The following is a 25,369-nucleotide window of genomic DNA, read 5'->3' as shown; positions in this document are numbered from 1 at the left end:
AAAGTATCTGCAATGTATCTGCAGCCTTAGCAGATCTAAGCAGTTTGCCCCTGCGTGGACACGCGACTGGCTGCTTCTTTAAATTTTTTTTTAAAGTCTGGCCTGTTCTGGATTTCAATCCTCCGCGGTGAAGAGTCTAATCGGTCAAGAATTTAAACTATGCTGCGTAACCTCTACTATGGCAGAAATTGAAGATATCTCGTATTTGCCTTGAGCAAATCGAAAGCTACATATTATCAAGAAGCATTTACTTGATATACAAGTACTCAATTGCCACGGCCTGTATTACCAGTTGCTCAAATCGATATCGGAGAGCGGAGAGCATAATTATAGTTGTTCAGGCAGTTCAGCAGCATATGTACTATGTTCGGTGTCCGGGGAATGAAATGCGCGGGCTACGCGGGGCAATGGTGATTCGGTCAGGGTCCACCCCACTTTATGTAAGATAATACCTTAGGTAGTGTAAAGGAAGTCAAGACAAAATTTAATAATAAAGTCTCAATTTAATAGTTCACGTTTTTTACACCACTTCGGTATAAGTGAATAGTCCAAATAGGTACCAACTACAATACCGACTTCATATGTACCTAATATAACACCAATCTAGTGCAGATCACCATAGACATAGATATAGAAACTCGGGTAGATTTCTGGTCTTTTATATTATTTTTTATTATGGGCGCCCAACAGTCGTCTCACAAAGACCCCGCGGGAAACGACGCCGGCGCTGTTCCTAAGAAAACAGACTACTATGAACTATTAGGGCTCGACCATCAAGCTAGCGACGACGAGTAAGCAGATAACTACCAATATACATACAAATTACTGATATCATATTTAATTGTTAGAATCAAGAAGGCATACAGAAGAAAAGCTCTAGAGTTACACCCCGACAGGAACTACGGCGACGTCGAGAACGCTACGCAAAAGTTCGCCGAGGTTCAAGCCGCTTACGAAGTTCTATCCGATCCCCAAGAGAGAGCGTGGTACGACTCTCATCGCGATGCCATCCTTCGCGGAGATGACCCGGCCGAGACCGAAGCGAGTCCCGAATACCACAACGTTCGCATAACCACCGCCGACGAGATTTTTGCCTTGATTGGCCGTTTCAACAAGAATGTTCCCCTCGACGACTCCCCCAACAGTTTTTTTAGCGTCTTGCGAGAGACTTTCGATAGGATAGCCCAGGCAGAAGATGCAGCCGCTGATTGGGATGGATTAACTCCCGTCGAGTACCCTTCCTTCGGCGAGTCTAAAGATGGCGATAGCGTAGCCAAGGTGTTCTATAGCAGGTGGTCCAACTTTACTACGAAGCTAAGCTTTACCTGGAAGAATAAATGGCGACTCTCTGATGCTCCAGACCGGAGAGTTCGTCGCCTTATGGAGAAGGAGAATAAAAAGTTCCGGGAGGACGCTGCTCGCGAATTCAACGATGCAGTGCGGTCTCTAGTTGCTTTCGTTCGCAAAAGAGACCCCCGCTACGTAGCGAATACGCAATCCGAAGCCGACAGGCAGAAGACATTACGGGACTCGGCCGCAGCGCAAGCCGCTAGGTCGAGAGCTGCAAATCAGGAGAAAATGAACGACCCATTTGCCGTTCCCGAATGGGCGCAATCTCGGGACGACGAATTGCACGAGGGAAGTTTCTCCGAGACCGACGAGGAGTCCGAAGTCGAACGCATAGAATGCGTGGTGTGCAACAAGATATTCAAGAGCGAGAAACAGTACGAAGCCCACGAAAAGAGCAAAAAGCACGTGAAGGCCGTACAGCAATTACAACGGCAGATGAAAAAGGAGAACGCGAATCTAAATCTGAACCTTAAGACTCCCGCATCAAATTCGGAATTTCCGGTAGTAGACAGCGATCATGTAGACGAAGATATAGACGGCCATGAGAGTGACACCCCTGACGCGCCCCATATAGAAGCCCAGGCGGAAGCACCGTCTAAAACCAACACCGAGCCCACGAGCTCAAGAATCGACTCAGAAAATGAGAGCCAGGACGACGATGAGTATGCCTCGAGAGACGCGGTAGAAGCACGCCTAGTATCCGGCGACTCGACCGCTCCAGATCCCTTACGAGGCAACGAAGACGACCGAGTCGACGACATCACAAAAGAAACGGAAGATATATCGCTCCGAAGCAGTGAGCCCACCAAGAAGGTAGGTAAGGCCAAAGCCAAACGAGAAAAGAAGGCTGCGCGCCAAGCTACTTCAGAACAACAGGACGATGCCGTAAGTTTGCTATCCTTACTTATTTATTACCCCTTACCTGCCGCATGTTGCCAAGTCAACTATTTTGTTCTAACTTCCATATCAGAAATGCGCGGCTTGTAACACCCAATTCGATTCCAGGACCAAGCTCTTCAAGCACTTGAAGGAAACAGGTCACGCGGCACCCAAGACAGTTGCGGCCAAACCCAGCAAAAAGCGACGGTAAATGTTTTACTACGAAGGCGTTCTAGAAGGTTGTGTCTATCAATCAGACCATCCGCAGCGACTAAGCATTTCCCTAGCCCCAAAACGACTCGTCCTACTAACGTCCCTGTCTCATGACCCTTGGATTGAGGCGTTACTGGCATAATTCCTATTCCCTCCCTGCCTATCCGCCAAAATAAAGAAGAAGGCAGCCACTTCGGTAGTTAGCAACCATGACTTGCCAAATCACTGCTGTAGGTGCTCAAGATATTTACACCGCCAATGGTTATTCATAATCCTCCATAATCCTCCATAATCCTCCATAATCCTCCATAATCCTCCATAATCCACACCTTAACGCCTGGCAATTACCTAGTGGTATTCTCCTAGCCAACCCGATAACATATTGCGCCTGATATTCGTTTATTCCACCAGCTCCGTATCGTCGTCCTCATCTTCGTCGCTCAGAGTTTTAACGTCATCCATTATAGCACCCCCGGCTGCCTCCATCTGTGCGATCGGGTCGTGGTCCGATACGTGAATGATGGCTTTACCCTGGACGTGCTTGACGCTCCTCCGCCAGTCCTTCCAGTCTTCTTCGTCACGAATTAGAAAGCCGATGAGCATGCTTGGATCCATTTCCTTGACGTGCAGTCGTCGCAGCTTTCTTGTGTGGCAGGTATCAATTTCTTCCTGGGTATACTCGTCGGGGTCTTCATGATAGGGTAAGGCTGGTCGCGTGAAATGGGGATCCAGATAGAAGAAGTGGAGGCCCTGGACGCCGATGAAATAATGCGATGACGACGGACGTCCACTACCATCAGTTAGAAGCGGACCCTTCAGACATGGAGAAGCTTATAAAATATAAGACAACTTACCCAGCAATACCAATTGACTGCGGCATCTGTAAGGACGCTGTGAGAGCTTCCCAATATACAGGCGTAATCTTGTCAATGCCCAGACGTGTGCCCACTAATATCACTGTCGGATGGAAAGTTGTGCCATCAGGTCTGGCTATCTTCATGAAGTTGTCCTCGTAGACATCTGGCCCATCCCCCGTAGAATAGACGCGTAACGCCGGTTCGGTGGTATTTGTCAAGGCTCTGGCTAGTACTTAGTTATCGTAGTTCTGACACTACCGGATCTTTACAGAATACTCACTGGATACACCTCGCGGTCGCTGAAGGACCGAACCATTCGCCAGGATATTTCCCACACGCAGAAGCGCCATGACGTACGAAGTTGTGTATTGAGTATGGTGCTCGTGGGTCATCGGCGAACAAGGATAGTATCTTATTCTCTTCCCGACTCGGCGTACTCCTTCGCCATCCTATACATAATTTAGCACAACGTACAAAGACTCGGTCTCGTTTCTGATAAGCTCGCATACCTCGACCAAGACGGTGTACTAGCATAGCGTTGGCCAATAGACTCTGGCCAGACCTGATCATACAACCCCATCCACTGTCGGAGGCGAATCCGGTCTGGTCGCCTAGCTGACTCTTGAGTCGCATCGAAAAAGATAGGGCGGAGAAAGCCTTCGGGTCTTGCGACTTGGCTATAGGGTCGAACTCGGACCTATAGGTCATCCATATTCTGGACTCGAAATCGTCGAGGAATGCGGGAGGCCAACCTCCATCTAGAGGTGCTTCGTCGTAGGCGAGGGATGAGTCTAAGCTGGTGGAGGTAGAATCGGGAGGAGTCTCGGGGAGTCTAGAAGGAGCTTGGATGGCATCCTTGGCTGGTGGTTCGGAAGTCGAAGGTGTATCTTGTTTTGGGCTGATACTACTGTTATTGGTGCTGCTGGCGCCATTGTTGTTGCTACTATTATTGTTGCTGTTATTGAGCCTGTAAGAGGATCCAAGACACCAAACCGGTCGGTCTCGGATGACATCATTAGTCGGTTCGGGATCCCAGAACAATTGCACGATGCGTCTACCGATATCAACCGTGGACCCCATGTTGAGAAATGGTGGTGTTGTAGTCCAAAGATACGACCAAGATACTTCAATAATGATAACCTTTATCCTGCTCTAGTACAAGATAAAGGGAAATCTAGTGCCACAATTGAAAATAAAAAGAGAACAATATAAAATAAAACTCTACGCTAGGATTGTTGGGGTATTATTGTAAGTTGGTCACGACCAAGTAAGGACGGCTTAGATGGACGAGGGGGGAAGAAGCCAGGAACGGGAAGGTAATGATTATGTTTGGTTGATGGGTGATGACGGCTGGGATGGACTATGGTAGACCAGCACTACGCTTTCGGATGTTGGAAGCGCCACCATTCACCCAAGAAAGAAGCTGAAGACGAGAAAAATTAAGGAGATGGAAAAAGATGGTATGAAGCTATGAAGCTAATGATGAAGTTGAAACTGGTATCTTCTCAAGCTTGGGAAGTTGTAAGCTGTCCGAGTTAGCGACTACCAAGCCAAGTCACCCGGCAAGCCCCGGTCACTGACCTTGTACTGTATCCAGTTTGCCGCTAGCGGTCTAAGCGGATAAGGCGGGGCGAGGGGCTGAGGGAATGACTGAATTGACTGATTAAACGGTGGTGCCTTGTGACGAGACCATGGGGAATCTTATCGATAAATTTGTTATCTATGATGTACCAAGTACAGACCTAATACATAGACCGCAAAAGACACGCCGTACCTACATGTATGTATCCTATACATTAACAGGTAGGTATACTATGTGTATACTTACATAACATACGGGCTCGCAACTGCCAAATTTACGAGTCTAGTAGTCCCAGGAACATTTAGGCACTTGCGTTTGTGGTAGTGACTTGGAAGTCTCGAATCCAGCACATTTAGAAATTTAAACGTCTCAAATCCCCTTTACACTCCTATTTGCTATCTCCTATTCAAAGCTATAAATTCAAAGCTATAAGGAGGACCTCAATTCTGTGTCGAGTACTCGAGAGTCAGCCACCGGGTTCCAGTCATGCTCCGGTCCACATTATCGTCATCAGAAAGTTACCCATTTTCTTTCATCCAAACCTAACTCGACGGTCGACCTTTTCTTTAAATCTCACTTTAACCTCATACAACTTTCCAACTCTATTATTGAATCCCATATTAAGGTCATTATCTACCAAACCTTACTATGGCCAAGAATAAAAGGGGCGGCGGAGGCTCTAGGTTTAAGGGCCAGAGATTCCCTCGTCGTAAGAACCCTCTATTCGGAAATCCCTCGGGGGAGTATAGTGGCAATAATTCATCACCAGCCTCCCACGGCTCCGTGCGACTTCATGGTATCTACTTTATTATTGCCCATGTCTCCCTTTAAATTTTGTTCTAGGCCTAATATCAATCCAGGCTATACGCTTGCCGACGAGGCTAGGAACACGGCATCCAATCGCCGCGGAGCCCGTAGCAATGACGCGAAACTAAGATATAAGCCTGTTACATTTATCAGCGCTGGTTTCATGGACCCTCTGAATGACCTGAACGTACAACTTACCGCTTCAAATGAAACACGGGTAAGCTCAGGTACCACAGAGCAGGCATCGGTTACCGCAGATCCTATCATAGATGCTCGTCCATCTGAGGGCCATGTTTCGCCTTCGCCTAGTGAAGTCCTGTCTCGTAGAACACAGCCATCTTCCACGTCAAACACCCATATTGTTCCAAACAAAAACTCGGCAAAGGGTCATAGACGTTCTACAGATCCCAAATCTGATCATAGCGGGGATTCCAGTGAGGAAGTCATACTATTCAAAGGGAGAGACCGCGCTCGCAAAGATCCAATCTCTCCGAAGAGTAAACAAAATGAGGCTGATGTAGATTCTTTGAAACTCCATGAATTGGATCTTGAACTACAGCATGTTGTCGAAGAGGCCATTCACCCAGAACCGACAGAATCGGAGCACGTCGTGGAAGAGGATGATTATATACCTCTTAGCTCTAAGCCGAAAACCCGTGGAAGGCGGCATAAAGTAAATCAGAATGTCACATCAGATGAGGATGCTGCTATCATTGCAGATTATATGGCCAATATTAAGGACTGGGAGGAGGAGGAAGAAGATGACGAAGTCCAGCATTTGGGAGTCGGGTCTTATGGTTTTAGTATACTGAGAGATCTCGGCGGCACCGATAGCGACGCTGTTCCCGACGAAGTCTCTAGTGAAGATGGTACAGGCCACAGCTCGGAAGATGCGGAAGAGGAAACCGACGCAGAAAATCACCAACGTCAGCTCGAGGCAGAGGACGAACGCATAGCCCGCATGCTCGCCAAACAAGAGGAGCTGGGTATTGGCGGTGATGATGTTTTGCTTTTTGATGGAGAAGCATCCGACGAATGGATGACATCCCAAGCTGCCCCGCGTCGTAAGAGGAAGGGTGATTCCAAGAAAGCTAAGATGATCCAAAAACAAGGCCAATTTCCAAGTGCAACGCAGATGGCGGATGCATTCGATGAGCTGGACCTTATGGATTGGCATAGACCTAGTCTTAACAACTTTAAGAAAGCTCTACCAACATTCGATCTTTCAGACTCTGAGTTGGAAGAGGCTATGAGATTGACCCACCAGCGGGACCGCCTTAAGAAGGCAGAGAAGAAGAGAGCACGCGAGGAACTACGATCCCAAGGTCTACTTGGAAAGAACGTCAATCCCAATGACCTTCGAATTAAGTACATTGGGGGTATGTCATTAGATGACCTCGCCAACGAACTTGAGGCCTTCCTCATTGGTTCTAAAGAACAGTAGGTCATGACAGAGCTATTCACCATCCAATGCACAAAAAACGCTAATTCTATCTAGACTTATTCTGCCACCATTTGACAAAGGTACCCGTAAAACTGTCCACGCTCTAGCAAACAAGTTCAGAATTAAATCGCAATCCGCGGGCAAGGGCAAGGATAGATACCCGGTCCTTTATCGCTGCAAGACCACGCTCCCATTCGACCAAGCCACCTTTGATAGAACATTTGGCCGCGTCAAGCAAACCTGGTTCCCGCGTGTTGATGCTAATGCCAAATTGGTGGATGAAACTAGAATCCTCAAGCGAGCCGAAGCCCGCAGTGGTAAGTCGCGCTTCAAGAGCTCTTTAACCTACCGTGAAGGCGACGTCATCGGACAAAATGCCGTCGAACTAGGCGTAGAGAACAAGGGCAGAACGATACTGGAGAAGATGGGATGGTCAAAGGGCATGGCCCTGGGAAGTGAGGAGAATAAGGGCATTATGGTACCCATTACACATGTGGTCAAGAAATCCAAAGCTGGTCTTGGAGATGCCTAAGAGGCAGCATTCACTGATGTATTCAGATCAGTTGTAAACTTACTGTTGGAACAATACGAGGCTACGACTCAGGAGGTACGGTATAACTATCCCCAGACATGCTGGGATGTTCGAAATGCTTAGCTACTCGAACCACAAGTTATCAAGCCTAAGATTAAGATTTCATCCTCTCCTACATAATAATATTACAAATCAATATTGAGGTTATCCCCCGGAATGCAAGACGAGAAAAAACACATACTAACGGATTAACGAAAGGGGCATATCCCTGGAATAGCAAACTTGCCAAATTTCACATACTGACTGAACACCTGACAGAAATTGCTTCAACAGGTTGAAAAATGAATGCTTGTACCCTGCGCGAAAGAAGAAGAAAAAGTGACGGAAACATATCGTAATGAGGAAACTGAATTGAAAACAAGCGCCATTTACTTAGAATTCGGGGGCGCGTGCTTGAACACAGCGGAGTCCAACCCGAATTGCCCCGCACATCACCTAATCAGATAAGTCCGGTACACGTACTGCAAACACCAGATCTGAGAAGCAAAAAACATGGGACCAGAAGACCTCTCGTATTAGCATTATTCACGATGATTAAAGACGAGCTCAGGATGTTTGTTCATATGCAGATTCATTCCGAAACCCTATCGGGAAAGAGTATTGTACAACCGCAAACCCCAGACCGTGTTGTGCGAAGACATTGCCCCCTTAATAAAAAGCAAACCATCCGTAACGCATTATGAGACTCCCGTATGTAGGGACTTGATGAAAACACAACACCAAGCCTTGGCTGAGTGAGTCTCGTTCATGATGCCAAAGCAGAAAAAAGTCCCATGCCCAAAAGAAACCAGACGCAGAAAACCAAGCACTTATTTCGTGGATGACGAGTACTTGGTTACCGCCTTAGTTCCTTCAGAGACGGCGTGCTTCGCGAGCTCACCGGGGAGGATCAGGCGGACTGAGGTCTGGATCTCTCGAGATGAGATAGTGGACTTCTTGTTGTAGGCGGCAAGCTTGGAGGCTTCAGTTGCAACTCGCTCGAAAATATCTGGATATGCCGTATTAGTGGTTGATTGACTTTTATAGTCACGCGTCGAAGCGCGTAGGTTATTTTAACATACCGTTGACGAACGAGTTGAGGATAGACATGGCACGGTTCGAGATACCAGTGTCGGGGTGGACCTGCTTGAGGACTAATCATGAAGTTAGTAATTGACTAGATAGGTCGATTGAAAATTACCAGTTATGACGCGTCGGATTATCCAAGTCGCGTCAAAACTGAAAACCAGGTATGCAACTTACCCTTGTAGATGTAGGAGGAGTATGTCTCCTTACGCGCCTTGGTACGCTTCTTCTTCTCGCCAGTGGCGGCAGTCTTCTTGCCGGCATCCTTCTTCTCAGGCGCCTTTTGGGCAGTAGCGGGAGCCTTGGAGGCGGGCTTCTTGTCAGCGGCTTTAGGAGGCATGTTGGATGATTAGAGATGAAAAATCGGAAATTGGGTATAAAGTGTGTTGAGTGATGCGGAAAAATCCAAATGCTTGTTGTGCTGGCAGAAGTTAGAGATGGGAGATGGAGAAGAAGTCAAAAGATGGTTTGACGGAGAAAAGGTGGTGGGTGGGAGGTCCTTTTGTATTGGCCCCGGGCGCTAGCGTGATTACTGATTTGATCCTCGTAAGGTTGGACTGATTGATCTTGCCTTGTGCAACGCGGTTGAACGTAAAAAAAGGTGCCAGCTAATGTTGCAGCTAAAAAAAAAAGGTACACGCCAGAAAGTACACCCCTGGGGAGCGGTGTCTAGTGCCTATCTGCCCCACTTTCCATAAGGTAACGCCAGTAAACGCGGTAGAAGCCGGTACGCGTTTTCTATGCACAGACCATAATACTAGCATTTTTTTAAGCAGTTTGTACTTCGAATCAGACATGGATAAGCTATCCCCCCAAAACAAATGACGAAAGAGGAAATTGATTAAAGAATCGATAATGAGCTCCGACCAATCAGATAATTTAGATACCTGCGAATTTTGGATTTTATCTGCCTCTCATAGCTACGCAACGCAAGTACCTTTTATCAATTATTATCCATCTGCCGCAATTCGTCTCCTCATCCCCACTACTCCGTGCCGGCTGCTGGCTGTCTGCATAACCCGCATAGCGCCATGTAGCGACTACATCCTATCAGATCCGATGAGATTCGCGGCGCTCAACGCCCTGAGATCGGTCACATGCACACTGTCCGGCGAGGTCAGGGAGTCTCCATAGATCCGTAGCTCCCGACTAAGAACCAAATCCGAATTGTGACCATAATGTTCCGTGTTCACGTAATTCAACAGCCGAGCCCGATAGAGTTCGGCTAACTTGGACCTTTAAAGACTATCCGAGCCTCCGTAAATACCGTAGATATCGGATCCGATTCAACTACAATCACGGAACCCTATTTTACTATAGATCTTAAAGATACGAATGAAAAAAAAAAAATTTACATATATCAATATACCATATATAATATGAATATGAAAGACTTACCTGAACTAAATAGAAATATAGCACTATTTTTATGAAATGGAGTCAAATAGTTGACACCACCAGAAAACTTAAAAAGTGCCCTCTTTAACATATTAGGATTCTATGTAAAAAAGAACCAAGATTGGAACCAGCCAAAGCTTAGACACATAAAGTAGCACTTAGAAAATGGAACAATATGTGATGGATTAAATCAAAACAGCCCGATAGAAAGCAAGAACTTAAGGGGTTGGAGGTAAATAGTAGTTGCCTCGCGCTGTCAAAGCAACCACGACAATAAGACCGGAATTGATTTGAGAAAAAAAAATAGACAATGGGTTGAGACGGCTAGGCAAAATAAGTGACTTTGCACCATGTTACTACCTGACTGGATTTTGATTTGCGAGGAGCGCGAAAAAAAAGAAAGAAAATGAAAATCGGATGAAATTATGGGAAGGCATTCCTGAGGGGTAAGCATGCCGTTTTACATTTAGATACAATGGTCAGAGGTTGCAAGATCTAACATCGGTAACATCATTTCGTAGCGTGGATTATGATTGGACAAAAGTCTAAATAACGATTTAATTCGGGAGGTACGCGGGAAGATACCTAGCTATACGCGTAAATACAGGTAGATAAAATTGATTTATTATTCTCGGGGCCTAAATGCGTTTGGCAGGGCCCGTGCTTTCCAGCGAATCTTCCTTGCATTCTTTTTCTGCCGAACCCGCAGCTCCCCCGAAATTCAGCCCAATACGGACTAGGCGCACAATCAATCCACTAGTTTTTTTTGGGCGGTGGTGATCAGTGAGTGATTCTGATTTCCAGAACGCGACCAACAATACTTAAGCAAGCTCTCCCCCCACCACCACTCAACTTCTTCCTCCCGTTTCCCATCTCTCTCCGTATCAAAACATTCATCAACCACAACAACAAATCAATTTATCTTCGCCCTCGCACGCTTTTGGAAGCATCAGTCCTTCGTGACCTAGATTTATCAACTTTCAACTTTTCAACCCCAAAACATCAATCAAAATGACTGGAGGCGGCAAGTCCGGCGGCAAGGCCAGCGGTTCCAAGAACGCGCAATCGTAGGTTTCCCTGTTCCCTTTTCCAGCATGACGCGTCATACTCGCATTTCCTATTCAAATCGGACGCGTCAATTACCAATATTCAAACAACATTTTCTAACATGCTTCATCTTCTAGACGATCTTCCAAGGCCGGTTTGGCTTTCCCCGTCGGTCGTGTTCACCGTCTTCTCCGCAAGGGTAACTACGCCCAACGTGTCGGTGCCGGTGCTCCCGTCTACCTCGCTGCCGTTCTTGAGTACCTCGCTGCCGAGATTCTCGAGCTGGCTGGTAATGCCGCCCGTGACAACAAGAAGACCCGTATCATTCCCCGACATTTGCAACTCGCCATCCGAAACGATGAGGAGTTGAACAAGCTTCTCGGCCACGTCACCATCGCCCAGGGCGGTGTTCTACCCAACATCCACCAGAGTAGGTTTTCTCTACCCTTTGATTTTTCTCTGACATTTTATCTAACTTTGATTTTCAGACCTGCTCCCCAAGAAGACGGGCAAGCCTGGCAAGAACGCCAGTCAAAGCCAAGAATTGTAATTTGGCATCGTTTTCTGTTTTCTGATTGGTCGTTTGGGACGTTTCATGAACCACGGGGTCACGGCAGGGCACGGTTTTGCTTTCACGCGTTAGGGCTGTACATTACAGGCATAATCCATCGAGTAATGGACATGAATGAGAATATTTTCTGAACAATAATACCTGAGTCTTTAATGCATCGTAAACTTCGAATCTACCTTCATTTCTATTGCTTTGTGATTCGTTTTATTAATTTTTTAATCATTGCTAACTGAATATATTTGGTCCAACATTTACATTGTGTAGTCCTCGAGTCGTTTTATCAATTATCGAATTTCTTGATGGTTTATGAGGATTCGAGTGTACTTGGCATTCATGAATGTTTCTGGCATTTGTCTAAACTTTCCCGTATATTGCAGGTTCTATGTACAGATCGACATGATCTATCCCTTTCCAGATATTTTGCCTTTAAAACCTAAGTGGCGGCGGAGCTATGAGGCATGTTAGCATAATTAAGACGTAACCCAAGGGAACATATATATAGCTTACGGTCAGTGTTGTGTACTGGCAAGTTCCTCTCGTATTTAGATCCTAATTAAACTGTCAGCATACCGAATTCCATGTAGCAAGTTTTCCCTTCAGTATGTGACATACCTCCAGGTGCCGTAGGTGGGCAATACGGATCAGGGTGTTTCCACGTCTCCAGCAGCTTCTCTGTTTCGCTGAGTAACGCCTGTAACATCGAACGGTCAATTGGTGTGTCCTATCTCTGTATACATTGCAGGGTATTCCCATACCCTTTGTTTCTTAATGTCCGTGATGTTTCGGTTCGCTTCGAAGAGAGATCGGATATAGAGAGCTTGGCCACGCCATAAGCTTCGATGCACTGCCCAGTCAAGAGCCAGCTTTAATGAGCGGCGGTAAAGCGACCTTGTGCGTAATTTAATTAGCGCATGCACAATACGAATAGCGTCCAATTGGCCTTACAGCGCAGCTTGTCGGTTCGACATAGTGAGGTCTTTTACTCGTCGCGGTGATAGTTGCGATGTGCGCAGCCCGGATCATCCGCAAGCTGCTGCGGCCAGGATTTCCAGCTGCACCAAAGCTGCTTGTGCGATATATTCTCCAGGGAGGTGATGGAGTAGGGAGCTTCTACGCGCGGTTGGCGGGATGGTGTCGTGCCCGTGTTAAACCTGAAGTTGTTGGAAATCCCACGCAGTTAATTGGAACTTCCAAACAGGTCCCAAAGGTAGGTAGCCAAGGTCTCCACAGTGTATCTATCGGGGCCGGGATGACGTTTATCCTACTACTCTTAGCGTTCCATTTAGGCAGTTCCACTTGTAATAGGTACATGCACTAGCTAGACTTGATGACTTTACATGTACGTATTATGAGGTAAGTACCCAGATTACGCCACAGTACATAGTATTATTATACATGCATGGTACCTTCTCTACCTCTTCTTTTCCTTCCAGCAGGGGGATGGGAAAGAAACGGGTACATAACCTCGGCATATGTTTGTATGACCAGGTAGGTACCAAGCTAAGCTGCTTGCTTAGCACTTGTGTTAGATGGCCACAGGGACAGCAGAGCAATCGGTGAGTAACATTTCCGATGCGCAAATATAGGTGGACAAGCGACCAGACAAGCCTAGTAATTGCTCCGTACAATTCCATGATTTAAGAAAGCCGTGACGGAAAAAAACCCAGAAGCTCTGCCGGAAATATGGGAGCAGCGGATCGTATCTGAAATTTTTCTGGATCTTCTCCTAAATTCAAACCCGAGATAGCGATTAATAAAATAACACGCACTTGATTTCTTGCCATTGCAGGCTTTTGGCAACCAACCCGCCTTTTTTTTAGTACACCTACTCCTATATAACTCCCATTTACTGGAGTCCTTATTCCGCCCTCCTACACCATCTCGATCTACATCCACCCTTTAAGATGATGTCAAGACGGCTTCAAACTGCCGCGCGAGTTCTGCGCCGGCCCATGCAGCAGCAGCCCCTGCGAGGGACCATTCCCTTGCCGCTGCTCATGACCCAAGTTCGCACCTACGCCCATACCATCGTCAAAGTCCCTCAGATGGCAGAGTCCATTACCGAGGGTACTTTAAAACAGTGGAACAAGAAAGTCGGCGACTATGTCGAGCAGGACGAGGAGATTGCTACCATTGAAACTGACAAGGTAACTGAAAACCATGTGCTCAACTCGTATCTCATCTCATATAGTACCGGTATTCTAACATGTGCATCCACAGATCGATGTCGCCGTCAACGCCCCCGAGTCTGGAGTATTAAAAGAGCTGCTCGCCAATGAAGAAGACACCGTCACCGTCGACCAGGAGATCGCAAAGATTGAGGCTGGCGCAGCGCCTGAGGGTGGTGCAAAGTCTGAGGGTGCCGAGGAACCGCCGAAAAAGGAGGAGGCTTCCACCGAATCACGCCCAGCACCTTCAGAGGGAGAGAACAAGCCAGAGCCACCTAAGCCTGAGTCGAAACCTGAGTCTAAGCCGGAACAACCCAAGCCACAGCCGTCCCCCCCAGCACCCAAGAAGGAGTCTGCACCGAAACAGTCTCAGCCGGCCAAGGACAGTTCGGCTAGTACTGGCCCCGTCCTGGGGAGCCGAGAGGAGCGACGTGTCAAGATGAACCGCATGCGCCTTCGTATTGCTGAGCGCCTAAAGCAATCGCAGAACACGGCTGCGTCGTTGACAACTTTCAACGAGGTTGACATGTCGTCATTAATGGAGTTCCGCAAGCTCTACAAGGACGAGGTGCTCAAGAAGACTGGTGTTAAGCTTGGTTTCATGAGCGCATTCTCGCGCGCGAGTGTTTTAGCTATGCGAGATATCCCTGCTGTCAACGCCTCTATCGAGGGAGAGAACGGTGGCGATACTATCGTATACCGAGACTACGTCGATATTAGCGTGGCTGTTGCCACCGAGAAGGGTCTGGTTACTCCCGTCGTCCGCAATGCTGAATCCATGGATATGGTTGGAATCGAGAAGGCTATCGCGGACATGGGAAGGAAGGCCAGAGATGGTAAGCTTACAATTGAGGACATGGCTGGTGGTACTTTTACCATCAGCAACGGTGGTGTCTTTGGCTCTCTAATGGGTACCCCTATCATCAACCTGCCGCAAAGCGCTGTGTTAGGTCTCCACGCCATCAAGGACAGGGCTGTTGCTGTGAATGGTAAGGTCGAGGTCCGACCCATGATGTACCTTGCCCTGACGTACGACCACCGTCTACTCGACGGCAGGGAAGCCGTCCAGTTCTTGGTGAAGGTCAAGGAGTACATCGAGGATCCCCGCAAGATGTTGTTGGGCTAATCTGATGGATGCACGGGGGGGTTCGTCAATTTATTACGGTAAATGGAATGGGTCACATCATTGGTAGAGTGTACAGTAGAGCGGTCATCCTGTCGGCATGCTTGTGGAGGTGTCTTCGAATAAATATCTTTGAATAAGCAATGTTGTAATTTCTACGCACTTTAGTTGGGGTTTTGTGTGTGGATTTGCCAATAATCGCGTCGATCAGCGTTAGTGAGGAAATAAGTGAATATGTAACCTGGTCATATGAATGTTCGGTACTGGAAGATTTGATACGTCTCCTAGTTTTGAATGTATTTCTTCAGTTGGTGACATCCTGTTCTTTTGTTTGCGGAGCGTTTGGTATACAAATATGCAGGTCAAAGGTGTTTAAGGCAGACATATTTGGAGATGATAATAATATCATGGACATATCCATTCAGTGGCAATCTAGCCAGATGTTTATTGATTCACCCAATGATAACTTAACTTGATCGGAGTAGCATTATATTGTCTAAGTGATATTTAATATCCCGAGTTTTGAAATGTGTTATGTTTTACATGGGTTTAGAATATTTGGTTGTAACTACGTATGTGGTTTATAGCTGCTCGAGAGCTGTCTCGCTTCTAAAAACAAGCAGGATATAATAATTGGTATGTGAAAAGTGTAGAGTAGAAGCAGCTTCGGTGGATTTAGCGTTCTGATATACGTGAAGACTCGGCCTCTGAGTAATGGTGTTGTCACTATTCTACGTTTTTATAACTTATACTAACTACGAGTTTAAATACGCCCGACATAAGGGGAGATACTGTTCCAAAGCCCTCGGACATAAGACTATGATCTCAGTGAATTACGTGTAAGGTCTCTGCTTTAGATATAGTTATTATATTCTACGCCGTGTTTGCGTGGTGTCTGCTTGCCACGCTACGTAACCCGCGTATCATCGTTCAGCAGCAAATAGAAGACCACTGTATAAGCTGTTGTGTCTATGCCGGCAACTATATGACTACAGAGAACCTCAGATGGCTATATGTATAGTATGGGCTACAGTCTTAAGGTCTTTCGCACAACTGTCTTTTTGCATGGCCCTTACCAATAAGTGGCATACTATTTAAATTTCCCAACATTGACAATCTGACACGTAAATCCGGATCCAAGTCGATATCTTCGTTATAAATGGCTTATGGATATACAGCCTATGCCCAGAAATAAGTTAACCCGCATGGAAACCAATGGCACCTTTTCGTATGTATAGGTGCTCATGACTTACTTGTGAGTATTATATCTTGAACGTGACAACCACGTCACCAACGATAACATAGATTTTATAACCGGGCTAAAGGTTTAAACTATCAAATATATCTCACTATGTAAATATGATCGGTATTAAGTTCATAGGGTATCCTAGTCGAGTATATAACTTGGATTGTTTCACTCTTTGACAAACCTACTTACGATAGAGGTATACGTCAAGAATTGACTTGGGAAAAAGCACCTTCTACTCTGTTACACTAGCTGTTCTGCTGAAGGCTACACACACCGATAAGAATAATATGGGAATATTACTTGATTATCCTCTGCTACGATTTGCTGCTAGATTTGCCTGTTGACGGCTATGCCGTTATCTATTGCTACTTTATAAATAATCCATCCTCCCCGGAGACAACATTAAAACATCACGCCCTTAGGAGGTCCAAAAGGGGCGTAACCTAGAGGCTCGCCCGTAGTAATATTTATATTACTTTATATCGACATAAAACCGAATGCTTTCCATCACCTGAGATGGAATTAATCCGTTCGAATATCTTTTCATGCTATATACCGCAACGCATAACATATTTACGAGGATGGTGACTTTCTGCATTTGTATATTACGCAGCATGCATGTGAATTCAACGTTGATTTATTATTCTATTTATTTGCATTGGTTCTAGCAGATTCCACTCATGGTATCAGATATCTATGTGACGAAAATCCGTCATGACGTATGGTTAGACCCCAGGAATGATGCATATGTTTTGGTCCTCTAATCTAAGGACGATAAATCATGTCCTCGCGATCAGGACCGGTGCCAATCCATTTGACCTATGTTCTTTTATCAGCGGCGTTTCCTCTCTGACTACGAAGTAAAGGGGAACTACTGATAACGCTTACCTTAGTTTGAAGGAAGTTATCGATGTACTCGATGTAATCGCGTGCTTCTTTAGGAAGCGCAGACCATTCGCGTATTTTGGAAATGCTAGTATTCCATCCTGGTAGTTCGTGATAAACGACTTCGATATCATCCAGGATTGATAGGTCGGCCGGGAATGAAGGCAATTCCTCACCGGTCGTCTTGTTCTTGTACGCGATTGCAACCTTGATCTTGTCGAATGTGTCCAGAACATCAAGCTTACTCAACTGGAGAGAGTCATAGTCGTTGACCGCACAGGAGTACTTCAAGACGACGAGATCCAGCCAGCCGCACTAATATTAGAGTTAGCTACCACAAGGCTGGAGGGGTGCGTATAATGGGAATCGCTGGATTCTACGCCTGTCTTGAAACAAGCCCAAAGGATTACCTACTCTTCGTTTCCGACCAGTAGACACGCCAATTTCGCCGCCTAATTGCTGAAGCTTTGAGCCAACCTCACCGAGGTCCTCCGTTGGGAAATTTCCGGAACCAACCCTCGTCGTGTAACTATTGCCAATCAGCTATTCGATTCTCCAGATATCCAGTAGAGGGCCAGCATAGAGCGTGGGTTTTATGGCCACTTACGCCTTGACAACGCCAATGACTTCCTTGATGTTTCTCCTTTTAAGCGCAAGACCGGAGATGATACCACCGAGGCACGTATTGGAGCTGGTGACATAAGGATAAGTGCCATAGTCCAAATCCAGCATCAGAGCCTGGCTACCCTCGACGAATATCTTGGCATTCTTTTCCTGGGCGTCCTTCATAAACGCCACAGCGTCGATGACGTAGCTGGCGAGCTTGACACGGTAATCTTTAAAGCGGTTGATCTCCTCCTCAACATCGTATTTCAGGAGGTCCCCGTAGCGCTTCTTATAACCGGCAGCCAGTTGCCGTAGTTTGCGTTCGAACAGTTCCACGTTGTACATCTCGGCAATACGTATACCACTCCGAGCTGCCTTAGAACTATAACACGGACCGATTCCTCGCTTCGTAGTACCGACTGCATTGGAACCTAGTTCGATCTCTTCGAGCCCGTCAACGGCAGCATGTAAATCGAAATTGATATGACATCTGTCCGAGACGAAGAGGCGTTGACTGGCATCTTTTATACCCTTCGCCTCGACGTCGGCGAGTTCCTTGAAGAAGGAGGGGACGTGGAAGACAACAGCAGATCCAATCAGATTGATACACTTAGGGGAAACGAGACCAGACGGGAGTAGGTGAAAGTCATACGATACTCCATTGGCCTTGATAGAGTGTCCTGCATTGTGTCCTCCCTGTTGAATATGTGTCAGTTAAGTAGATGGATGAGGGAGCAAGAACTAGGACATGGCCGGCGTAAGATGCTCCCTACTTGTCACGCACTCTGGAGCGCCGAGACAGATGGACCAACTTACAGCGGCACGGGCACATATTTGGGCCTCAGCGCAAAGAATATCCGTCAGCTTACCCTTGCCCTCGTCGCCCCACTGGCTTCCAAGGCATATTGTGACGGAGGAGGACATGTTGACCGAAAAGAAATTCGAGGAGCGGGAAGGCGTTTCTGAGAAGGACGTAAGGGGGGGGGGAAGGGGAAGCGGAGATAGAGACCGGAGGTGCTACCGTATAATCGCGTCGAATTCTAAACTTTGAAAAGCAATTGGTGGCCGGAAAAGTCCGGCATCGGGAACGATGGGGAAGCGCGATTTACTATAAATTGTTCAAGAAAGAAAATCTGTTTGTACATACGTCTTGGTGCAGGCGCTAGGCTGGTCAGGGCCGGTGATGTAATGCCCCACCAACCTTGACAAGTGGTGGGGTCGAAGGGTTGCATTTACTTGTACTGTTTGCGTATACTCGACAATCGTACCTTAAAAGGTGTTACGCTTTAATTAAAGATTAATTTAAAATACTTTTAAATAAATATATTTCTTTTTTATTTTAAATATTTTTTAACATTTATAATATTTTATAAAAATAATATTAATTATATAATATATTATTTATTAAATATATAATATATAAAAAATAACATTAATCGTATAATATATTTATTATTACCTGTGTAATATACGAGGATATATATTAAATAACTTTAAATCGTTTTTCGCATGTTTTTTTAAATAACTTTATAAATTTTAATTCGATTTAAATATAATTTATATTATAATTTATATAAGAAAAATAATAAAATTTTAATTTATAATACATATAATTTAAATTAATATTAACTTAAATGCGGTTAAAAGTATAAATTTTAATTATAATGGTTATTATAAACTTTTTTTTAATAACTTTAATTTTTTATAATTTTAATATTTTTTATCTTTAATAACTTTATAAATATAACTTTAAATGATTTAAAAAAAAGGTAAAATGTAATTAATTAAATGGTTTAAATTATAAAAAAAAACCTTTGATTTTTACCGATTTATTTTATAAAAATATAATTATTTTTATATAATAAATTAAAATAAATTAATAAATATTAATAAAAAAGTTATTTTATATATATAAATATTTATTTTTTTAATATTTTAATTAATTTAAAGTTAAATTACGTATATTTTAAATTAAAATTTTTATTATTTTTTTATTCGAATTTTAATGTAATTTATATATAATTTAAATTAAAATTTATAAAATTATTAAAGTAAACGTTAAAAAAAAAAGAAAAAATAAAATACGTACTTTATTTTATTACATAAGTAATAATAAATATATTACACGATTAATGTTACTTTATATAAAATATAAAAATAATATTAATTATATAATATATTTATTATTATTTATATAATAAAATAAAATATATATTAAATAAAAATAATATTAAATAAATAATATAAAATATATTAAATAAATAATATTTATTATATAATTATATAAATAATAAAATTAATAAATATTATATAAATATTATTTATATTTTTTATATAATTTATTTAACCGCGTATATATTTTTTATAATAACGTTATTAAATTTAATAATTTTTTTAAAATTTTATATTTAATTAAATAATTTTATATAATATAACTTTATATTTACTTTTAAACTTTATATTAAAACTTTAATTTTAATTTTTTTACTTTAAAATAATTATATATAACCGTATAATTTTTCGTTAATATATATAATCGATTAAAATTATTATAATAAACTTTACGTTATAATTAAATTTAATTAATTAAGTTAAATTAAATAAAAAATTATATAAAAAAATGTAAAATAATAAACTTTTTATAAAATTAAACTATAAATTTATTATATTAAAATGATTTTTTAATAAATATAATTTATTAAAAGATTTATGTAAATTAAAAAAGTTAAGGTTTAATTAATGATTAAACGATTAAAAAAAAACTTTATATTATTTAAAATAAAAAACGAGGTTTTTTTACGATTATATAAAAGATATCATTTATTAAAGAAATTAAATAAAAAATGGTCGTAATAAAAAGTTAAACCTTTTATTATTTTAAAAAAAGTCGGCGACTTCGCGTATTAAACATCGACGTATTAAATAAATAACGAAGAAAAATAAAGACGTTTTTTAATTTTTTAAACGGTAAAGTTATATTAAGTTTACGTTAACACGTGTGTATAATTAATTATTAATTAAACTTTAACTTTAATTATAAAAAATAATATTAATTAATAAATTATTTAAAAAACGGGTAAAATGGTAAAAAGTGGTAAAAACGGTTATTAAAAAAAAAAACGTTTTCGTTAAATAAATATAATTATTAATATAAAATAATAATTAAATTTTAATAAAATTTAATAAAAACGTGAAATTATTAATATAATGGATTTTTTATAAAATTAAATTATAAATTTATTATATTAAAATAATCTTTTAATAAATATAATTTATTAAAAGATTTATATAAATTAAAAAAATTAACGTTTAATTAATGATTAATTATATATACGTATTAACGTAAGTTTAATATAAAATAAAATATAAAATAAAAATATTATTAAATAAATAATATAAAATTTAATTAATAAAAAAACGCGTAACCGTTAAAAAGTAAAATAATTAAAATTTATTAAATAATATAAATATATAATAATAAATTTATATAAAAAATAAAGTATTTAATGGTATATAAAAACCTTATATATTATTTATTTAATGTTATTTATTAAATAATTTAAAATTACTTTTTATAATTAACTTTTAATAACTTTATAAATTTTAATTTAATTTATATATAATTTACATTATAATTTAAATAAAAAAATAAATAAAATTTTAACTTAAAATACACGTGATTTAAATTAACATTAACCCGGATATAATTAAAAATATAAATTTTAAATATAATAATTACTTTTAACGGTTTTTATTTTTTATAATCCCATTATTTTTTAACTTTAATAATTTTATAAATATAATTTTAATAAATTTCGAAAAAGTTTTAATATTTAAATAATTAAATAATTAATATTATAAAAAATCCTTATATTTTTATTTATTTATTTCGTAAAAATATAATTATTCTTATATAATACGTTAAAATAAACTAATAAATATTAATAAAAAAATTACTTTATATATATAAATACTTACTTTTTTAATATCTTAACCATTTCGGGGTTAAATTACATGTAACTTAAATTATAGTTTTTCTTATTTTTTTATATAATTAATTTTATTTTTTTAAAAAAAGTCGAAATAATATCCGTAAAATTATTAAAGTAAACGTTAAATAAAAAAAATAAATATATACCGTATATATTATATAAATAACAATGGGTATATTACACGATTAATATTACTTAAATATAATTTTAAATAAATTAAAATTATTTTTATATTTAACTTTTAATAATTTTATAAATTTTATTTTAATTTTTATATAATTTATATTATAATTTAAAAAAAAATAATTAAAATTATTATTTAAAATATATATAATTTAAATTAATATTAATTTAAATATAATTAAAAATATAAAATTTAAATATAATAATTATTTTATAATTTTATTTAATAATTTTTATTTTTATAATTTTAATATTTTTTATTTTTAATAATTTTATAAATATAATTTAAATAAATTTTAAAAAAGTTTTAAAAAAGTTTTAAAATATAAATAATTAAATAATTAAAATTATAAAATAAATTTAAAATTTTTATTAATTTATTTCGTAAAAATATAATTATTTTTATATAATAAATTAAAATAAATTAATAAATATTAATAAAAAATTATTATTTATTAAAAATATTTTTTATATTTAAATTTTTAAAAATTATTATATAAAATTAATAAAAAAATTAATAAATAATTAATAAATAATTATTAAATAATTAATAAATAATTCATTAATTAATAATAAAAAATTAATAAAATATTTTTAATAAATTTTATTATATAAATTTATAAATATATAAAAACGTTTATGAAAATTTATAAATATATACGTTTTTTTAAATTTTATATATATAAATATTTATTTTTTATATATTTTAATTAAATTAAAATTAAATTATGTATAATTTAAATTATATTTTTTAAAAATAATTATATTAATATTTATAAAATTATTAAAATAAACGTAAAAAAAAAAGAATAAAATATATATTTTATTTTAAAATAATATTAATTCGGTAATAAAAAAAATTTTATTTAAATAATAACCACATTTTTTCGTTATAATTAAGTATTATACGAAAGTTATATAAATATTATATATATTTTTATATAAATTTATTAAGTTACGTATATATTTTTTATAATAATTTTACGTAATTTTAAATAATTTTTTAAAATATACTTAACTTTATTATTTAATTTAATTTTTATTAATTAATTAATTAAATAACTTTATATATATATATATATATATATATATATATTTAATGTTAAGTTTACGTTAATAAATATATATAATTAATAATTAATTAAACTTTAACTTTTTTAATTTATATAAATTTTTTAATAAATCACATTTATTAAAAAATCATTTTAATATAATAAGTTCGTAGTTTAATTTCATAAAAAGCTTATTATTTAAACTTTATTTTTAACTTTTTTACTTTATAATATTTAAATGTAATCGTATAAACTTTATTTAATGTATATAATTAAATAAAAATCGTATAATAAAACGTATAGATTTTATATTTTAATTAAATTTAATTAATTAAATTAATTAAATTAAATGAAAAGTTAAATAAAAAGTTATATAAAAGATTATTATAAAATAAAATGCGAGATAAAATTTAATTAATAAAAAAACGCGTATTAATAAATTAAAAAACGTTATAAAAATTATAACGCATATAAAAAATAAATAAATATAAAGTATAAAAAAATATTAAAAAAATTATATAATAAAAAATATACTTATAATTTACTTTATTTAAATTATAATTATTATTTAAATAAAACCTTTTTTATTACCGAATTAATGTTATTTATTAAAATTATATAATATATAATATTATTTTTTTAATATTAAATAATAATTAAATTTAAGATTTTTTTAATATAAATTTAAAAAACTTTTATTAATAATTTATTTATTATATTTTAATTAAAAATTTATAAAAATATTATTTTTAAATATTTTTATTAAAAATCTTTAAAAATTATTATATAAAATTAATAAAAAATAAATTAATAATTAATAAAAGTAATATTAATTATATAATATACTTATTAATATTTATATAATATATATAATATATATTAAATAAAAGTAACATTAACTCGGTATTAAAAAAGGCTTTATTTAAATAGTAATTATAACTTAAGTAAAGTAAACCATAAATACGTTTTTTACCATATAATTTTTTTAATATCTTTTTATACCTTATATTTATTTAGTTTATATATATGTTATAATTTTTACAACGTTTTTTAACTTAAATACGCACTTTTTTATTAATTAAATCTTATATTACCCGTTTAATAATACTTTTATTTTACACCTTTTTATATAACTTTTTATTTAATTTAATTAATTAAATTTAATTATAACATAAAACTTATACATTTTATTATATTACTTTTATTTAATTATATATATTAAATAAAGATTATATAATTATATTTAAATATTATAAGGTAAAAAGGTTAAAATTAAAACTTAAGTATATATATATAAAATTATTAAATTAAATAATAAAGTTAAATGCATTTTAAAATATTATTTAAAATTATACGGGGTTAACATAAAAGATATATACGCGAATTAATAAATTTATATAAAAATACATATAATATTTATACAACTTACGCGTGATCTTCGGTTATAACGAAAGGTTGTAGTTATTACTTAAATAAAGCCTTTTTTACTACCGAGTTAATGTAACTTTTAAATAATTTAAAATTATTTTTTATATTTAATATTTAATAATTTTATAAATTTTAATTTAAATTATATTATAATTTAAATATAAAAATATTAAAAATTATAATTTAAAATGTATATAATTTAAATTAATATTAATTTAAATATAATTAAAAATATAACTTTTAATTTTAATAATTATTTTAAAGATTTTTTTTAATAATATTTATCTTTTATAATTTTAATATTTTTTATATTTAATAATTTTATTAATTTAATTTTAATAAATTTTAAAAAATCTTTAATATTTAAATAATTAAATAAATAATATTATAAAATAAAAGTAACATTAATTATATAATATACTTATTATTACCCGTGTAATAAAACGAGGTATATACCGGGTAATTTAAAACCGTTTTTTACATTTAACTTTTAATAATTTTATAAATATTACTTTAAATTATATATATATTATACGATAATTTAAATAATAAAATTATAAAAATTATAAACTTAAATATACGTAATTTAAATTAATATTAAATTAAATGCGGTTAAAAGTATAAACTTTTAAATATAATAATTATTTTTAACGGTTTTTATCTTTTATAATTTTAACATTTTTTAATTTTAATACCTTTATTAATATAACTTTAATAAATTTCGAAAAACTTTTATTATTTATATAATTAAATAGTTAATATTATAAAAAAATCTCCGTATTTTTATTTATTTATTTTATAAAAATATAACTATTTTTATATAATATATTAAAATAAATTAATAAATATTAATAAAAAAGTTATTTTATATATATAAA

General features: G+C 37.3%; 8 protein-coding genes across 8 annotated transcripts; 4 read left to right on the top strand and 4 right to left on the bottom strand.

Moving 5' to 3' along the window:
- Positions 1 to 675: 675 nt before the first annotated feature.
- Positions 676 to 2,440, top strand: F5Y00DRAFT_262155 (DnaJ-domain-containing protein; the record flags this gene model as incomplete). Its single annotated transcript, XM_048011337.1, has 3 exons — positions 676 to 791; positions 849 to 2,235; positions 2,321 to 2,440. The coding sequence occupies 3 exons, from the start codon at positions 676 to 678 to the stop codon at positions 2,438 to 2,440; spliced, it is 1,623 nt and encodes a 540-aa protein (XP_047864611.1).
- Positions 2,441 to 2,711: 271 nt separating this feature from the next.
- F5Y00DRAFT_79825 (uncharacterized protein) lies at positions 2,712 to 4,834 on the bottom strand. Its single transcript, XM_048014160.1, has 4 exons — positions 3,809 to 4,834; positions 3,580 to 3,748; positions 3,297 to 3,521; positions 2,712 to 3,232 (listed from the first exon to the last, which is right to left on the bottom strand). The coding sequence occupies exons 1-4, from the start codon at positions 4,377 to 4,379 to the stop codon at positions 2,842 to 2,844; spliced, it is 1,356 nt and encodes a 451-aa protein (XP_047864610.1). The 5' UTR covers positions 4,380 to 4,834; the 3' UTR covers positions 2,712 to 2,841.
- Positions 4,835 to 5,182: 348 nt separating this feature from the next.
- On the top strand, positions 5,183 to 7,889 carry F5Y00DRAFT_237355 (uncharacterized protein). Its single transcript, XM_048007796.1, has 3 exons — positions 5,183 to 5,677; positions 5,742 to 7,128; positions 7,187 to 7,889. The coding sequence occupies exons 1-3, from the start codon at positions 5,530 to 5,532 to the stop codon at positions 7,662 to 7,664; spliced, it is 2,013 nt and encodes a 670-aa protein (XP_047864609.1). The 5' UTR covers positions 5,183 to 5,529; the 3' UTR covers positions 7,665 to 7,889.
- Positions 7,890 to 9,398, bottom strand: F5Y00DRAFT_237354 (histone H2B). Its single transcript, XM_048007795.1, has 3 exons — positions 8,967 to 9,398; positions 8,786 to 8,857; positions 7,890 to 8,712 (listed from the first exon to the last, which is right to left on the bottom strand). The coding sequence occupies exons 1-3, from the start codon at positions 9,127 to 9,129 to the stop codon at positions 8,534 to 8,536; spliced, it is 414 nt and encodes a 137-aa protein (XP_047864608.1). The 5' UTR covers positions 9,130 to 9,398; the 3' UTR covers positions 7,890 to 8,533.
- A 1,623-nt stretch (positions 9,399 to 11,021) lies between these two features.
- F5Y00DRAFT_237353 (histone H2A) lies at positions 11,022 to 11,980 on the top strand. Its single transcript, XM_048007794.1, has 3 exons — positions 11,022 to 11,254; positions 11,372 to 11,664; positions 11,723 to 11,980. Exons 1-3 carry the CDS (start codon positions 11,199 to 11,201, stop codon positions 11,782 to 11,784), a joined length of 411 nt encoding a protein of 136 aa, XP_047864607.1. The 5' UTR covers positions 11,022 to 11,198; the 3' UTR covers positions 11,785 to 11,980.
- On the bottom strand, positions 11,961 to 12,982 carry F5Y00DRAFT_237351 (uncharacterized protein). The gene is made up of 5 exons (XM_048007793.1): positions 12,751 to 12,982; positions 12,561 to 12,693; positions 12,418 to 12,496; positions 12,313 to 12,354; positions 11,961 to 12,254 (listed from the first exon to the last, which is right to left on the bottom strand). The coding sequence occupies exons 1-5, from the start codon at positions 12,771 to 12,773 to the stop codon at positions 12,232 to 12,234; spliced, it is 300 nt and encodes a 99-aa protein (XP_047864606.1). The 5' UTR covers positions 12,774 to 12,982; the 3' UTR covers positions 11,961 to 12,231.
- Positions 12,983 to 13,574: 592 nt separating this feature from the next.
- F5Y00DRAFT_79764 (2-oxoacid dehydrogenase acyltransferase) lies at positions 13,575 to 15,250 on the top strand. The gene is made up of 2 exons (XM_048014159.1): positions 13,575 to 13,952; positions 14,026 to 15,250. Exons 1-2 carry the CDS (start codon positions 13,710 to 13,712, stop codon positions 15,097 to 15,099), a joined length of 1,317 nt encoding a protein of 438 aa, XP_047864605.1. The 5' UTR covers positions 13,575 to 13,709; the 3' UTR covers positions 15,100 to 15,250.
- A 1,712-nt stretch (positions 15,251 to 16,962) lies between these two features.
- Positions 16,963 to 18,968, bottom strand: F5Y00DRAFT_237344 (adenylosuccinate synthetase). Its single transcript, XM_048007792.1, has 5 exons — positions 18,653 to 18,968; positions 17,838 to 18,532; positions 17,645 to 17,759; positions 17,234 to 17,545; positions 16,963 to 17,164 (listed from the first exon to the last, which is right to left on the bottom strand). The coding sequence occupies exons 1-5, from the start codon at positions 18,758 to 18,760 to the stop codon at positions 17,111 to 17,113; spliced, it is 1,284 nt and encodes a 427-aa protein (XP_047864604.1). The 5' UTR covers positions 18,761 to 18,968; the 3' UTR covers positions 16,963 to 17,110.
- Positions 18,969 to 25,369: the final 6,401 nt, after the last annotated feature.

The sequence above is a fragment of the Daldinia vernicosa genome (assembly GCF_022497035.1).
Source record: "Daldinia vernicosa strain CBS 139.73 unplaced genomic scaffold F5Y00scaffold_24, whole genome shotgun sequence".
Taxonomy (NCBI): Eukaryota; Fungi; Ascomycota; class Sordariomycetes; order Xylariales; family Hypoxylaceae; genus Daldinia; species Daldinia vernicosa.
This window is presented reverse-complemented; position numbering and strand designations above follow the sequence as displayed.